Genomic DNA, 15,457 nt, shown 5'->3' on the forward strand with positions numbered 1-15,457 from the left:
CGAGGACCCAATACGTTACGTGACTCATAATTATTAATTAGTTAGCTTCTGTCATTGGTACGATCCTGAGGGAGGCTCCTCTGCTTAATAATCTGAGCTTTAGCCCTTCGTTGATCAGCGTCCAGGATGTTGGGACCGAGATATGGGCACAGGCCTCCTCGTACAAGGCACGGCCGAAAATTGCCGAACATGACTCGAAGATAAGAATCCGGTCGATTTCATACTACTATACCCTGGTCGCTTTCACTGCTCTTCTCGCAGAAGTTTGAGATGCGTGGGCTTAAGTTAGGCCGACTTACATAAGCTAGAATACCAGCACGGAAACTCGCAACAGGATAGCACCGACTTCCGTTTCGATGTTAATACGACTCTCTCCTCGGGTTGTATACATAGTATGCACTATTCTCAAGGATTGAGGTCATCATGGCAGGATCAGTTGGTGGGTGAAGTTCGTCGGAGTGACCTGTGGAGAAACGGTCGGAGACATAAACGTGACCTCCATAGCCCTAACAAGGCACCTAGATGGTTGTACATACTTAGATCTTTCGCTATGAGCTGGTATCAAGCAGTCGAAATGGTGTAGGAATCCATATTCGGAGTGTCTGCTACGCATGCTGACTGGCCTCAATTGGCATTTCCAGAGCTCTGAACTTTAAAGATAGATCACTCCCCCAAGAGAGGATGACGATATTCATGGTAAGGGTCAATCAACAGATACAACCGGAATGGGGTTAGGGTTATTTGTCATGATAGGGAGGGATAGCGATAGATAAAATATTACTTAGAAAAGAATAATTTCGCAAGTACCAGTAAATAATAAGTGTTAGCTTCTCATGAAACTTGCTTGGAACGAGGACATCCATATATGCAAATCAGACACCAACACTGTGCTACAAAAAGTACAACCGTGATTGGCTGAGACTATACGGAGTATACACTGGCATTTCTTCTGTCTGCAACCTCGGCTGTTACGGTAACTTTGAAACACCTCATCTACTCGCTCTTCTTATATACACCATGTCCTGAGGTGATCAGGTTTTAGGGTGGAAGCTGCCGGTTGTTGAGATGGCAAATACAAATGTCAACAGACAGATAACCTCGTTCGCGGATGCTACGCGAGTAACGCCTGTGCCTGGCACAGACGACCAATTCGAAGCGACGATTCACTGGGACTGGTGTGGAGGATTGTTAGTACTGATCCTTGACTATCAACACATAATTTAATGGCAACCAACTGACTTTTACTGGCCAACATCTGAAGACATGCGCACGGTGGCTTCACCCTGAGTCTCGTCTTTTCCGCTGTCCGGACATTCTTCCTCCGCAAATATCCATCAACTCCACAACCAGACCCCATCCACAGCAACATCCACTTCATCCAACCCGCTCCTCGAGGTCGCGTCGTACTCACTGTCACGGAACTTAGCCACGGAAAACGCTACTCTACCGTTGAAGTCAAAATTCGAGATCCCGCTGGCTCAATATGTACATCCGCAACGGTTATTCAAGGCAATCTCGCGACGGAAGATGGACCCTCGATTGCAGCAGTTCCACCGGTCATGACACTGGACGAAATACCTGACAGAGAACGCGATTGTAATCAGTCGATTCCTATCCCGTTGCTGGTCAAGCTCATGCCCGTGATCCGCAAGATGCGCGTACTCAAACGGAAAGAGGCTGAGACACAGTTCTGGAGTCGGAAGGGAGCCGCCGGGTTGAATACGAAGGAGACGTGGGTACGATGGGAAGATCCGAATCAGAAGTTGGATGTGATCAGTTTGGGTGTCGTGTGTGATAATGTTAGTATCTTCTGTCTCTTATTATCGATCTTACTAACATACGGTGGTCAACAGTTCCTCCCAGCCCCTCTCAACTACGATCCCACCATGGCCGACCTCAGCAAGTACGTCTTCCCAACTATGTGTATGTCCGTTGAGATTAAAAAAGATCCCAAGGATGCCGAGTGGCTATTCCTTGAAACCGTGTGTCACAAGGTCCAAAATGGACGGTTTGACACTGATGTGCGCGTTTTGGACGAGAATGGTGATTTGGTAGCGTTGAGTAAGCATGTCTCTGTCATGGCGGAGATGAAGCGTACAAAAGCTAGTAAGATTACAGTTGGTGATGAATTCTCCAAGTTGTGATATTCAATTTACTTCCATCATCCTTGTTCCTAAAGAGTGAACACCAGACAAAACTCTCCAACCATACCAGACTGTCCCAATGATTGACCAATGATACTTCCATCAGGAAGCTGAACTCGAAATCCCGTCACTTTCTCACCATGCGTAGCAATTGAGTAATATAAGTGGAATACACCGGTCCTCCATTCTCGTGTCCCTCAAATATCATACCCAGGGACGTTCAAATCCCTCGGATCGTCCCCTCTAGCCCTGAGCTCCAACACAAATGCTCCCGAGTCCCCTGGTTTAGTGAAGCACCTAGGCCTTGCGATGGGGACAATGAACCATTCTCTGGTAACATGCCGCTCTCCATGAGCATCGCGAGAAACAAATGACACTGAATCGGGTGGACGATTCCCATGTTGTGGCCTGACGCAGCGCCAAGTATAGTTGCAAAATTCCATTTTTGTCGGGTTTACGAGCATGCAGGAGCTCCCATGAGTTTGTTCTTTTCCGATTTCGGGACTATAGCTGGATTGACCTCCACTAAGGCCCAGTCCAGTCGATGCTTGTGTCGACTGAAGCTGAAGCCAGATGAGGAATAAATTGTTCCGAGAACTTCACGGTCCAAGAGAAATTACCCTTATTCCCTTGCTGTATTTGAGCACCAGAATTTGGCTGGGGATTGCGCAGTGAATAATGGACTGATTGGTTCGATCTCGTGCGTCGCGAAGATAAGGTTCTATACTGGATAATGAAATCTGCTGTCTGGTTCATGAAAGAAAATGGTCTCAAAGCAATAGACCTACCTGAACAGTCCTCCTTTCGTTGCAGTATTTTCATGCTGTCTTCGCCTTAACAAAGGGTCTCAGTACATGCTCACTTGTGAGCATACACTACGTGACAACCTCATTGTCACTGTTGATAAGGTCTACATAGCCACCAATGGTACCATGATATCGTGGGTTATATAGCAATTCAATACCGTGGCCAGGGTTGATGCATGGTTAGAGAAATAGTTGGGTTTTCCAACCCTGCTTCAACTGTGAGACCATCTATGGGGTTTAAGTAAGGGTATATTCAGTCATAAGAGGGAATTAGAAGGCACTCACCAACTATTTCCCAATGGATTTCCTCCATAACCTTAATCAACTCATTACGATTGACAGGCATTCTCCAATGTAATCACAACCGTATGTGCATCATTCTCAAAAAGAGAGTCATTGGTATTATTCAGACAATATTTCAAATACGCTAATAGACGATCTCTCTCGAGACAGTCAACAGCGTAAAACTGCAGATCATGTTTCTCTAATAGAGAAACAATCGATACCAATATTGTTCTTTTCCACGACTTGGTAATACGATGATCTGGGTGTAAGACATAAAATATATCGAAGAAGGGAAAGTGTCATTGTCAATGTTGTCAATATGAACTTGAAGAGTGATGCTGCCATTATTTGTTCTTGTGGTAACTATGCAAGATTCATAGCCCAATATTGTGAGTTATAGAGATGAGAATAGCTCAGATAAGTAAAGGACCAGGAAGTTGTATGAAATGATCAACTATAAGAAAAGGAAGAGAAGTAACTAGGAGGATTGAGCTGCATTTATACACACTAACTAGGAAATAACAGGGCGTATGCGGTATCCCAAACAGGAATCAACAATGTGTAACCCTGTGGTGAATGCCTGAGAACTAATCTCTGAAAGGGCATATACAGATGGCATGCCCGTTATATGCAGGATATATTTATCATAGAACACATACTTAGGCTGTCATGTTCGGTGGAAATCCGACAAAAAGGGCATCAATATTCGTATTATCATTTATACAGCCCCCTGAAGACTCTATATTGCTAGTTATCCGCACAGTGCAAAGAATCCATTTCTGTACAATATAAACTGCTTCTGCGCCAAACTCCAACCTATATGCCCATATTTTCCAAACAAACTTTTGTCACTAACTCTCCACCTTGACTTGCAGTACACTCCAGAAGCATATCTATTCATCACGCTTTCGCTTGAAGCGGTTGGCTTGCTTAGGCTGACTTCCATAAGCTCGTCGTCCTTGCACCTTCTTATCTCTACTCATGCTTGCACCTAGTGTGATATCGACGCGTGGTGGGGTTGAGAAACCGAAGCTTTTGGCAATTTTGACGAGGTCCAGTTTGTTAACATCAAACACAGAGCGGAGGGAGTGGGATGCGTAGGCATTAATGTAAGAGCGGTAGCCTTCTTTGGCGGATTTGTTGAGGTAGTAATTTTGCGAGATGACTATTATTGGATTAGTATGCATAGAAAAGTTTAGGAGAGATAGTATTTACGTTTCTCGACTATGATACTATGTTAGCACGTCTGATTCACATTCGGATTGAGGGACACCAGGACTTACGTTGTGATTGAACGTTGATAATCTTCTTCTGGGGGAATTCGAATTCCACCACTGGCACCTTCGCTTCTTTCAAATGAGTGAGAAAGCCCATCTCAGATGGCTGCAGAAACATAAGACTGCGACCTTTAGCTTTGGCGCCACGTGCTGTACGACCGACACGATGGATATAATCACGAGGATCCTGGATATCTCATTAGCCTTGAAATAGATGCTACGGGTGTCCGATACCTACATCAGGAGGATCGTATTGGACAACATAATCAATCTCAGGGATATCGAGACCTCGAGCGGCAACATCGGTACAGATGAGAATACCTCTTTCACTGTTGACGAATTCGAAAAAAGTAGAAGTACGCTTCTGTTGTTTCTGCTTGCCGTGGATAGAAAGGACCTATATCATGTCAGAGCTGCGTGGTGTAGAAAACGTAAGCTGGTATTACCGGAAGATCAATATAGTTCAGTAATTCAGACTATTGCCAAGTCAGTAACTCATATCCAATGCAGTTGAACAGGAAAGAGATAATCTCACGTAGTAGTTGACGGAATTACAGCTTGAAAGGAAAACAATGATTTTCTTCTTTAAATTCCTCTTAAGGAATGAGAAAAGCAGGAGGAATCGTTTGTCTGGTTCGCACACAACATATCCCTGCTCCAATCGGTCGACTGTCGCGTTCTCCATTCGTGGAACAACATTGATATATAACGGGCCAGGCTTCAGCGAGATTCGCGCCAGATCTTCGACCTTGGTAGTTTGTGTGGCAGAAAACAGAGATGTCTGTCGCTCTCCGTTTCCAAGGATCTTCATGATTTGCTTCATTTCGTCTTCGAAACCGATTTCGAGAATGCGATCTGCTTCACTGTACCAGGGGATTGGCATAAGTTCTTCAAATGCTAGAGAAGATTCACTTACTCGATAACGAGCTGACGCAGATTTTTGAACACAAAGCCTTTGGTGTTCTGCAAATGATCCAACAAACGACCCGCTGGGAGAGATATCAGCCTGACTTGTTTTAAAAATGCCAGTACAATGATACATACGAGTTGCGACTAAGAGGTTAACACCCTTTTCCAATTTCTCGGCTTCTGCACGTCGATTGGCTCCTCCCATGACAATGCCGTGAGTCTGAGAGTGCTTTTCTAACAACTGACGAGCCACACCCCAAATTTGAAGCGCCAATTCTCTGTCATCCTGTTAGCGCAAGCCAATTGTCTCCATCGTTATATTTCCTCGTACCTTGTGGGTGACAATATAAGAACACCAGTACCATTTCTGGGCTTGAATTTTAAACTGTGAAGTAATTCGATTGCGGGTATCAACTGGTAATATAATTAGTCATCCGTCTCATCAAAGCTACTGTCGTGAGTATATCTTACAAAAGCCAGTGTCTTTCCAGATCCAGTTTTGGCAGCACCGAGAACATCGCGACCAGCCATCAATGGGGGGATTGCTCGTTGTTGAATCTCGGTCATTGTCTCAAATCCCATTTCTTTGATCGCCTCCAGTGTTCGGTCCGATAGATTCAGCTCCGTAAACTTCGTGGGTAGCGAATCGCCGGTCTGTGGTAGCGACAAAGCATTGGCGGATGGTAGGTCTTCAAGCTGATTTTCTTTCTCCTCCTCGTGACCCTTCTCTTCTTCATCCTCCTTGTTCACTTCCTTAATCGACTTTTCAACATCGTCGAATCCATTCTGAGGCACATCCTCTGCATCCTCGTCCTTTTTACGGTGTGCGGTCTTTTGCTTCTTAGGCTTCTCGGTGGTGCCGTTTAATTCGGCTTCGGCTGATGACTTGACAGTTTCGTTGGAGGGATTGTGCTTGCGCTTTATCTTCTTGGAATCTTTCTCAGTCGCTGCCATTTTGTCGCTTGACATGATGTGCGCTGGAAGTGTCTGGGTGTATTGTGCTGAAAGATTGTCCGTTCTTTCCTCAGCGATCTTGGAACTTTTTTTTTTTGTTTTCTACGTTTATCTGATAAGAAAGTCACGTGTGAAATCACCGCCTTCCAGGCTCTGTCGGCAGATTCTAAGGCAACCCTTACCGCCCACGTGATATTATTCCTAAGTGCCTTAATTTTCAGGCATAACAATATGATCTGGCTAGCCCTGATTCCATCAAAATTACCTAGATGGAACATCTCGGTCTGGTGCAGATTGACATAAATAAAATTGCTTATACTTGCAGAAAATGTCCTTTGAATCAAATATCTGGTCTTTTACGTCAACAGCGATGGTAGATGTTACTTGATGGATCCTTAGCCTGGCAGTATATACCTCCTTTCAAAATTTCGCACTACAGTGTTAGCTCGGTTGCAGAGCTTTCGATAGAAGTTGTCAAATAATAAGTACTAAAAATGTCATAAGCCTAAAATTGAGATACTACATCCAGCTTTGATAAGCGTTACAGTTACTGTTATCCCGTTTTAATATACAAGTTTCAGCGTTTCGGGCACAATCATAACGGCCCAGAGAAAAACCTCTCTTCTCCATTCCAGCCAACTCGCGGCCAGCCCGGCGGTAGCGTTGAGTATGTGGGAAGAAAGTATTGTCCGTCACATTCGTCTTCCGAACAGTTTGAAAGATGACACATCCCATAGACTTTACAATAGCAGTCTGCCGCTGAGGGGCAATATACTGGATCTTTTCCAAATATGACTGAAAATAGCATCAGTACTCCATTAGTAAGAATAAAATACAGTGAGAACCACTTACTATGCCATGAATACTCGAAAAACCGACCACTTAGCCCATCCTGAAACGTGGTAGCCAACAACCATTCACGGAAACGTATATAATCTTCCTTTGGTCGCTGCTGGATCACCTCCTTCGTGACAGCAAACTGAGCGCAGCAACTTACGCCGACCTCACCAGGAACTGGGTAATCAGGTAAGAGCTCTTCGAATACCTGCCGGAAAATTTTGCCAGTGGCCTGACCTTCATGTTGTTCGCTAACAGTCTGATCTTTCAATGGATGGATTGCTTCTGGGCAACCTATTGTCCACACGCAGCGCAAATTAATGTAGCCTTCTTCCTGCAGGTAGGTAAATTGAAAGTCGCGTAGTAAGGGATAGCCGTCATAGTCGGGATTGTCGTTGTGCCACTGGAATCTCTCGGCGTGAAGAAAGAGTGTGTTGTTAGGAAGAGTGTCATAGCGGTCAATGATATATCTAAGTTGTCAATTAACAACATGTCATTAGAAGGAATATTAATGATATGGATGGTAAAATATACATACGTTAAGTAAACCATCGCTTCATGGCCTTTATTTTGCGGCACCGTCAACGGCGCGGTGGAGTCATCAACAATATAGATATTTGATTTCCAGTCTGGGAAATATGTGGAGTACCAGGACGTATTTTGTTCTTTCAAACTTGCAACCACCAACTCGACATCGTAGTCGTAAATGTCGAGTGTCACGCCTTCCTCATGGCTATTAGCGGTGTTATTGTCGAATGTCGGCTCTTGGAATGCAGGTCTGTTAGGAAAGGGAAAGTCAAAGGTCAGAAAGCTTATCACATCATTTTTAACAATGTGCTGTAAATATAGTAGGACAAGAAACAAGGAAATGAATGTGCTAGCGAGCGTAATGATTACGACCTTCGCGGTTGGCAATATTCGTAGCTCAAACAACCGCATTTTCGGCTAAGGAGTAAATAAAGATCGTGAACAACAATAATAACACAAAGTAGAAACCGAGGGGATTGCAAGAATAGCCAAGTCAAAATTATGATGGGGAGTTCCATTTGTAAAGTAGACCAGAAAGCAGCATTCGAGAAAGATATTATTACACTGATCTGCTCGATTCAACTTGAAACAAACTGTACGTAGACGCCGTGTCTAAGAACCGATTATCCCGGCATGATAGACTGGTTGGATAAATCTAATAATGCAGATCATGGTTCACTACACCCTGTTTCATCCTTAACCACGTTAGCGTCAAATGACAGGTCAACTTCGAATTTTGATATTGACTGGCGGTTAGGGCAATGATCCGACTGGACGGATGTATGAAATTCGGCCCCAGCCCTAGGCTACAGACAAGGCTTATTCTATCATGGAGTCAGTTGCTTCTTGTAATGTTAGCCAATTCGAAGCTTAGATACACGAGACCGTAGCCATACATATTTGCTAAATGTAGCGTATACTGACTTCAAGATCGGGTCTTGACCCAGAGCGATGGTCGAGAGATATGATTTATGTAGAGAATATAGTCCGGCGCTTAGCTTTATGGCGTCTAGAATAATTAGCACGTCTTCAACCTATATTTAGAGTGTATTACCTGCGATATTGATTGTCCTGACTCGCTTCTCGCTTAAGGGATGATCTACCACATAGATGAAATAGACTCGTTGTCTTTCTATCCCTCAGTTCTTGAATGCCTGTATCCGCGCTTGGACGAACACCGCAGCCATACTCTCATACTGATTATCCTTTTATGAGATTGTTGGTAAATCAATCAAGCTGCTAGTTGTCAGGATCAATGGGCATTGCTGCTGTTGTATATTCTGATCTTGCCGCATGTAATTTGTTCCGTCCACAGCGAGGACAAATTAACGTGCTACAGACAAGACGAAACGTTCTAACGACAATGCACCATGCACAACCAGTGGAACTGCAACATTTTGCGATAGCGATGGATTCTACTGCTTATAGAACGGGCTATATTAGTGCAGAATGGGAAATTCTGGACAGGAACGTGCTGGGATGAAACCTGTAGGTTCTAAATATCATGCCATCGACTGAAAGTGTTGGAACTATTGCTGAGAGTCATTGATCTGTTTTCAAGGGAAAGCATCGTCTTTTCCAACATTCTGCGGGAACGGAGGAGGCACATTCTGTTGCGATTCTAGTTCATGCTGTGATGAGAGCCCATCACCTGTCATCTTGACTCTGGGACGAGTCTCGACGACTGTGTTTATCATGAATGGCGTGCTCACACCCGACACCTCCAAAGACTACTACGGCTACCAGTTTGCCGCATACGAAATCACCAATATTGACAGCAACCGCGAGAAGCACTGGCTCATCCACCACTTCGACTTTCGTACCAACGACGACTCAATCGAGCACTGAGCCCGCAAATACACTGCCAAAAGTCACAGCAAGTCCCACAAGTGAATCCAACGGAAATACCAGCATCGTCATCGAGCAGCGAAAGACGTGGTGTCGCAGACAGTCGGGCCGTATGAGCTCTATGACGGTCACTAGCGATAGCTATCAGATAATCCGGATATCCTGAGGCAGTAAAACGAGGCAGTCAATCAGAAACGCTACTCTATATCCCCAAAATTGCCCCTCATGACAGGTCAAAAATCATGTCAACCCTACGTGTCAGATTCCACAGAAATCAACTCACCAGAAGGTCTATAAAAACCCGGCTTTGGAACCTGATGTATTCGAACAGACAGAGAAATCAATACATACAATCTTACTAGTCACTTCTTCATTTACCATTCATGTAAGCTACTATTCAAACCCGCCAATCCGACACTAGCCACGCTAGTCGTGCAGCTTTCTTGTTCTTTACTCTTTCTTCCTCTTCTTCGTTTATGCTTGTCTCATACCTGATTTAGCTGCCTGCTGCAAAGCTGTACCATTCGGGTCTTTTATTTTACATTTGAGCCTTTTCAATGTTGGTATCAGATGACCTTTCTTCCCCGGGGTCGTCGCGTTGGAATGGCAGTGTTATTGTCGTTAAGGAATTATTAATGGTATGAATCCATCTCTTCGGTCCAACCAGTACCAAAAACTAGGCTAGACTTTTTACTGTCAAAAGCGTACTGAAGGGTGGTCATGGATAGGGGTGGTTAGTTTCGCGTTTCTTAAACATATCTCATTGCAACAAAGCTAATCTATTACGGAATATACGATTATATTTTCATAGTACCGAGCCCTAAATAGCTTATAGTTTGACACACCATTGTTACCAGAGGCAAATTGATACTCTTAGAGGAAATGAGTCTGGCACTTTCTCATCAAATCCGTATGACCATCTGCAATGAAACTGCAGATCATTATAATCTTTGGCAAGCAAGGTAAATGAGATAATTGCTTCTCCCAGGTCCCCCAACTGTTCCGCCTCATATATTGCATCTGGCGGTTCCTTTTCTTCCTGAGCGATGACGACATTTGAGGGCTTGAAGGAAGGCTTCTGAGTGCTCTTCAATTTCTAGGCTCTCAAACTTGTTGATTTCGCGAAACCTCTCTCGAACGGTGTTCGAAAGAAACTTCAACAGATATCACATCTCTGGACGTTAGGGGACGCAGACCATCACGCATACGTTGAAGGACACCGATAAAATAGGCGTGCGAATTATTGGACTTGCGAGTCTCAGTCGTGTCAGGTTGGAAAGAAGCAACATCAAGCCCATGTGACTGCGTCACCAAGATGGCACCATCGAGAGCGAATAAAAATTTCTCTGGAACTTGCACCTGATGATTCGATCGACTAACAATATATTCAGCCAAGCTGATGAATATCTTAATGTGCGATGCCATCTTTGATGGCAGTTGACGCTAGGCATTGTGCCACGGAGTTGTTATCCGCCTTGTAGTCCAGATAGCTACTCGTGAGAGATAACAGCAATATGTCTGCATCTTTGTTTCTTCTCTCCAGAAGTTGAGTTGGAGGTTGAGGTTGTCCTCAGTGCTTAAACAGGCAGCACACCCAGCACCGAAGAATATTTACCCGGTGCCGCGGCTTATACACGTGCAATTGGCCAATCAATAGGACGTCCTTTTGTCTTTATGAGGGACGTGGTCAAATAATGTCAAGAAAAGTCAGGCCATATACAATTTCTGCGTGAGTTGCAATTTTCCGATATCCATCTGCAAAGTCGGAGAATGGAAGCTAGTTTGTTTTGAACGTGGACTGATTGATCATGATCAGTAAAGCATGATTCCTGTTAGGGTTCCGTTTGAAAATCCGAAATGTCCGATGTTGGTAATATGCTAATGGTATATCTGCTACCAAATCCATAGGCATAGTTACTCGATGCGGGTTTTGTTCAAATTCAGAAGACAAGTAACAGTCAGTCAGTGACAGTGGAATTTGCACGGAGAGGTTCTTCAAATTGGTGAGCGGACTTATAGCTACAGAAGCCTCTGCTGGGTTTGCCCTAGGCTCATATTCACCGAATACATGTAACTCCTTTCCAGGATCCTTGCTTGAACCCGTTTAATGAATACCAGGACGATGTTGTCGGCCGCATTTACTGCAGCATCCAACGTACTGGTATCTGTAGCCATATATGCCGAGCACTAGAAGTCGCGGAATCAGAAGAGTAATCTGAAATGTAACTGACATCTACCTGTACTACGTTAATATGTAACCGGATGAAAGGAAACTGGGTTAGATACTCTAATGATTGTTCAAAGTTTACACGTACGTCGATGTCTCTTATGTTACTTGGATATTTACCTTACCAGGTAGGCAGTCATGTATATGTCGGCAGATATAATATCAATGCCGATTTCAATTAGAGATAGGCGATAATGGAATTCGTCACGATTGTGACAATTATACCTCTTCTATAAAATGGTAAGCTTGAGATAATCGAATCGAATGCTATCAGATGTACCAAAACAGGAAGGTTGCTATATAGTGAATGTTACCCCGGACTAAAAGCCGGTCCCTGAATATCGCCATAATATTTTTATCTGAATATCTGTAACCAAAAGCCTCACGCTACAATTGGGAAGATAATCGGAGAGAAAGCGTTATTTGGGCCACTGATGGAGTTCATTTACGCCGAAGATCGACTACGTCCCACACTACTCCGGCGCCCTAATTTTTCGATTCTGAACCTTGTCCTCTTTTTTGTACGCTTATCTCGGGATTGCGATCAACGAAACATTCGTATTCCATATAACTTTACGAAGTAAACAACTGGCCTATCTATTACTTCTCACCCCTTTGGGCCAGCCGCTTGTTCCCAACCCTTCCATGTGGCAATATTAAACGGGGAACATGGGGCTCTCCAGAACTCTAATCAAAAGAAGAAGATCATAAATGTAACGTCAGCTGCAGTCCAAGTCTCATCACAATGGATGGGATATTATTTAAATACGGCGGTATTCTACCTTTACTTTCAATCAAGCGGAATTAACTATTGAAGTCTTTTTGTGCTGACAAGCTACCAAACCCTATACCCGTCTATCAACATCACCAAGCATAAAAGGGGACCCAAGATTGGATTAGACGACGTACGAGACGAGCATCGATATATTAAGATCAGCAAATATGAAGTTATACGCGGCACTGCTTCTCGCACTATGTCAACTACAACAGGCACAGGCATCTAATCAGGCTCATCTTCAAAAACTTGTCGGATCGCATGTAATTTACTCTTATAATGGGCCAACTCCTCCACCGGAGCTACAAACCCTCATCGAACAAGGTGTCGTGGGTGGAGTCATCCTCTTTGGTGGCAATGTCAACAGCGACCTTCCGGCATTGATCGAATCGTGGCAGACAGCTTACGCTAACAGCCCGGCCTATCTCGGATCTCCTTTGCTTATTATGACTGACCAGGAAGGTGGAAAAGTTCGCCGACTACCTGGAGGACCGATTGATTCTGAAAAGGTGGTTGGACAGTCAACCGATCCCGAGCAAGCAGCCTCACAGGCGGGCTCGGACGCTGCATCAGCATTGGCAGCGTATAACATAAATACGAATCTTGCTCCAGTTTTGGATGTGTTCCGCACTCCGGGTGACTTTGATGACCGGTTCGGAAGATCCTACAGCAACAATGCAACTTTAGCTGGCATCTGTGGTGGCGCGTTCACGACCGCGCAGCAGGGTGCAGGGTACATTGCAACAGCCAAACATTTCCCCGGCTTGGGAACTGCGTCTACGTATGAAAATACCGATGAGGTTCCTGTGACTTTGAATGTAACAATCGAAGAGATCAGGGCTGTTGATGAGTTGCCATACCACAATGCTATCGCAGCTGGAATTGACATGGTGATGCCCTCATGGGCATTGTACCCCGATTTCGACGACAAATATCCTTCCGGTCTAAGCGAGAAGTGGTTGAAACAGGAGCTTCGTGGCCGATTGGGATTCCGAGGAGTCACGATTAGTGATGCAATTGAAGCTGGAGCATTGACAGCTTTCGGCTCGGATTCAGAACGCGCAGTGCTGGCGAGTGGTGCCGGTATGGATATCATTCTCGCTGCAGCTCAGAATGTCACTCAGGGTCAGACAATTGTTAACGCTTTGGTCGACGCATTGAACAGTGGAGCTCTGAATAGGGGAGAGTTTGAACAATCAACTCAAAGGATTCTTCGACTACGCAAAAAGTACTCTGCATGAACAGCTCCACGATTTACGAACCCTGTATAGGTGCCTTGGATGTTCAATCGAATCCTTGGAACCATTCAGATGGATTCATCTGTAGATCGCAGATATGTTATTAGCTTCGTGCAATTACTTGGCAGATATTATTTTGTTAGCTCAAAGGAAAAGGGTCATATCAATAAAAATGCAAAGGGTCCATCCATTTTCTTTCCCATATTTGCACTTCTCACCGCTGAGTCAATTTTTGCCAAAACAGTTCTCCTTTAAACACAAGTATTGCATATTAGCATTAAGAGCTATAATTTTTATACTGCACCTTTAAGTTAGTAGAACGACACAAATGGGCTTCTTAACGAAAAGGGGGAGAAATGACATATTCTCATTCTACTTAAAGAAGTAGTATACTATTAGAATTTATGAATTGCCACATCTTCACACCGAGGCTCGTCGACTAACAAAGCTCTTCTTGCGCTTTTTGTTGTTCTTTTTCATCAACAGTCGCCTCACTTTTTGCGGCATCGATCTTCACAAACAACAGCATGATTCCTGTCCCAATATCTCCACAAGCCACTGCTAGCCATAAGGCAGCCATGTAACCATCTTTCAAGCCAGATACCCGTGACGAAGCGAAGTCACCCCAGTCCAGCCAGAAACTAGCCCCCAAGAACAAGACGCTGTTAGCCACTACAGCCGCCAACCCTTGCTGCCTTTCTGGAAGGCTGGTGGTTACAAAGACATTTGTAACATAACATGTGACATCCATACCAAGTGTTCTACATATTATTGCTGGAAATACATATGGCCAGTACCCAACACCCTCAGGCATAACCGCAAATAACAGCGGAGCTAGAATTCATCATATCCCCGAGACCAGTAAGACTGTTCCAGGAATGATATAAAGAAGCATGCCACCGACGACACTGAAAAGTATTCTACCGACAGAAAATGGTACAAAATAGGCTACTACAAGTTAGCAGTGATATCCTCGATATTTTCCATGTACTGGACAGTATGCAATAGCCAGATTCCACATACACCACAAAATAAGGTCAAAGCAGTGGTTAGTGGTACCATCTGTGGTATACGAAAGAGGATGAATGGAAGTAGCGGGTGGTTCGCTACCCAGCCTTCAACGTATACTGCTCCAATAATGAGCAGGGAGCCAACGATGAAAGTGACAAAAACTTATAGAGTCCGCCATCCAGCTACGGCATGCCCGCAGTCGTTGATCGCAAAGAAGATCAAAATCAAACTACTAGCAAGTAGCATGTCGCCAAGCCAGTCAATCTCAATCTCTGGTTGCGGCGGTTTTCGCCAAATACTCTGTGGTACAAAAGCCAAGCCAGCAACCAAGGCTAAAAAATTAGTAAAATGGCTCCGATCCAGAAATACCAGCGCCAGGTAAGGTATTGACTCGCTACACCTGATATCAGAATGCCAAAGAAGAATCTGATGGGCGCTGATGCGCCGTATATACTGAATATTAGGTTCTTGCAGCCATCCTAATCGATACCTGGGTCCCAACGACATAATACCAGCTGATATAAACACGGCAGGTCCAAATCCTTGGGGTGCACGGCAAATGACAATCATGATCTCACTGTGAGAGAAACCGGCTACGAGGGCCCAGATGAAATGCCC

General features: G+C 44.4%; 5 protein-coding genes across 5 annotated transcripts; 3 read left to right on the top strand and 2 right to left on the bottom strand.

Annotated features, from left to right (window-relative positions):
• The first annotated feature begins 991 nt into the window (after window positions 1-991).
• TSTA_010200 (uncharacterized protein) lies at window positions 992-2,254 on the top strand. The gene is made up of 3 exons (XM_002483091.1): window positions 992-1,187; window positions 1,262-1,799; window positions 1,854-2,254. The coding sequence occupies exons 1-3, from the start codon at window positions 1,066-1,068 to the stop codon at window positions 2,142-2,144; spliced, it is 951 nt and encodes a 316-aa protein (XP_002483136.1). The 5' UTR covers window positions 992-1,065; the 3' UTR covers window positions 2,145-2,254.
• Window positions 2,255-3,952: 1,698 nt separating this feature from the next.
• TSTA_010210 (ATP-dependent RNA helicase, putative) lies at window positions 3,953-6,436 on the bottom strand. The gene is made up of 10 exons (XM_002483092.1): window positions 5,893-6,436; window positions 5,753-5,835; window positions 5,557-5,699; window positions 5,429-5,501; window positions 5,048-5,375; window positions 4,959-4,988; window positions 4,751-4,909; window positions 4,519-4,699; window positions 4,451-4,459; window positions 3,953-4,400 (listed from the first exon to the last, which is right to left on the bottom strand). The coding sequence occupies exons 1-10, from the start codon at window positions 6,388-6,390 to the stop codon at window positions 4,129-4,131; spliced, it is 1,776 nt and encodes a 591-aa protein (XP_002483137.1). The 5' UTR covers window positions 6,391-6,436; the 3' UTR covers window positions 3,953-4,128.
• A 427-nt stretch (window positions 6,437-6,863) lies between these two features.
• Window positions 6,864-8,341, bottom strand: TSTA_010220 (uncharacterized protein). The gene is made up of 3 exons (XM_002483093.1): window positions 7,751-8,341; window positions 7,228-7,682; window positions 6,864-7,170 (listed from the first exon to the last, which is right to left on the bottom strand). Exons 1-3 carry the CDS (start codon window positions 8,149-8,151, stop codon window positions 6,971-6,973), a joined length of 1,056 nt encoding a protein of 351 aa, XP_002483138.1. The 5' UTR covers window positions 8,152-8,341; the 3' UTR covers window positions 6,864-6,970.
• A 903-nt stretch (window positions 8,342-9,244) lies between these two features.
• TSTA_010230 (uncharacterized protein) lies at window positions 9,245-9,754 on the top strand (the record flags this gene model as incomplete). Its single annotated transcript, XM_002483094.1, has 3 exons — window positions 9,245-9,281; window positions 9,302-9,559; window positions 9,612-9,754. 3 exons carry the CDS (start codon window positions 9,245-9,247, stop codon window positions 9,752-9,754), a joined length of 438 nt encoding a protein of 145 aa, XP_002483139.1.
• Window positions 9,755-12,757: 3,003 nt separating this feature from the next.
• On the top strand, window positions 12,758-14,083 carry TSTA_010240 (glycosyl hydrolase, putative; the record flags this gene model as incomplete). The annotated part of the gene is made up of 2 exons (XM_002483095.1): window positions 12,758-13,818; window positions 13,972-14,083. The coding sequence occupies 2 exons, from the start codon at window positions 12,758-12,760 to the stop codon at window positions 14,081-14,083; spliced, it is 1,173 nt and encodes a 390-aa protein (XP_002483140.1).
• Between the last annotated feature and the right edge of the window lie 1,374 nt (window positions 14,084-15,457).

The sequence above is a fragment of the Talaromyces stipitatus genome, genomic scaffold, assembly GCF_000003125.1.
Source record: "Talaromyces stipitatus ATCC 10500 scf_1105507295549 genomic scaffold, whole genome shotgun sequence".
NCBI classification, from domain to species: Eukaryota; Fungi; Ascomycota; class Eurotiomycetes; order Eurotiales; family Trichocomaceae; genus Talaromyces; species Talaromyces stipitatus.

What these genes read in the sequence shown, in the direction of transcription:
- TSTA_010200 (XM_002483091.1), top strand. Translation starts at nt 1,066, where the DNA reads ATGGCAAATACAAATGTCAACAGACAGATAACCTCGTTCGCGGATGCT. An exon ending in TGGGACTGGTGTGGAGGATT is followed by an intron (nt 1,188 to 1,261) that starts GTTAGTACTGAT and finishes CAACATCTGAAG; the next exon opens with ACATGCGCACGGTGGCTTCA. An exon ending in TGGGTGTCGTGTGTGATAAT is followed by an intron (nt 1,800 to 1,853) that starts GTTAGTATCTTC and finishes GGTGGTCAACAG; the next exon opens with TTCCTCCCAGCCCCTCTCAA.
- TSTA_010210 (XM_002483092.1), bottom strand. Translation starts at nt 6,390, where the DNA reads ATGTCAAGCGACAAAATGGCAGCGACTGAGAAAGATTCCAAGAAGATA. An exon ending in TAACCTCTTAGTCGCAACTC is followed by an intron (nt 5,502 to 5,556) that starts GTATGTATCATT and finishes TATCTCTCCCAG; the next exon opens with CGGGTCGTTTGTTGGATCAT. An exon ending in CTGCGTCAGCTCGTTATCGA is followed by an intron (nt 5,376 to 5,428) that starts GTAAGTGAATCT and finishes CCCCTGGTACAG; the next exon opens with TGAAGCAGATCGCATTCTCG.
- TSTA_010220 (XM_002483093.1), bottom strand. Translation starts at nt 8,151, where the DNA reads ATGCGGTTGTTTGAGCTACGAATATTGCCAACCGCGAAGGTCGTAATC. An exon ending in GAAGCGATGGTTTACTTAAC is followed by an intron (nt 7,683 to 7,750) that starts GTATGTATATTT and finishes TTGACAACTTAG; the next exon opens with ATATATCATTGACCGCTATG. An exon ending in TTTCGAGTATTCATGGCATA is followed by an intron (nt 7,171 to 7,227) that starts GTAAGTGGTTCT and finishes TGCTATTTTCAG; the next exon opens with TCATATTTGGAAAAGATCCA.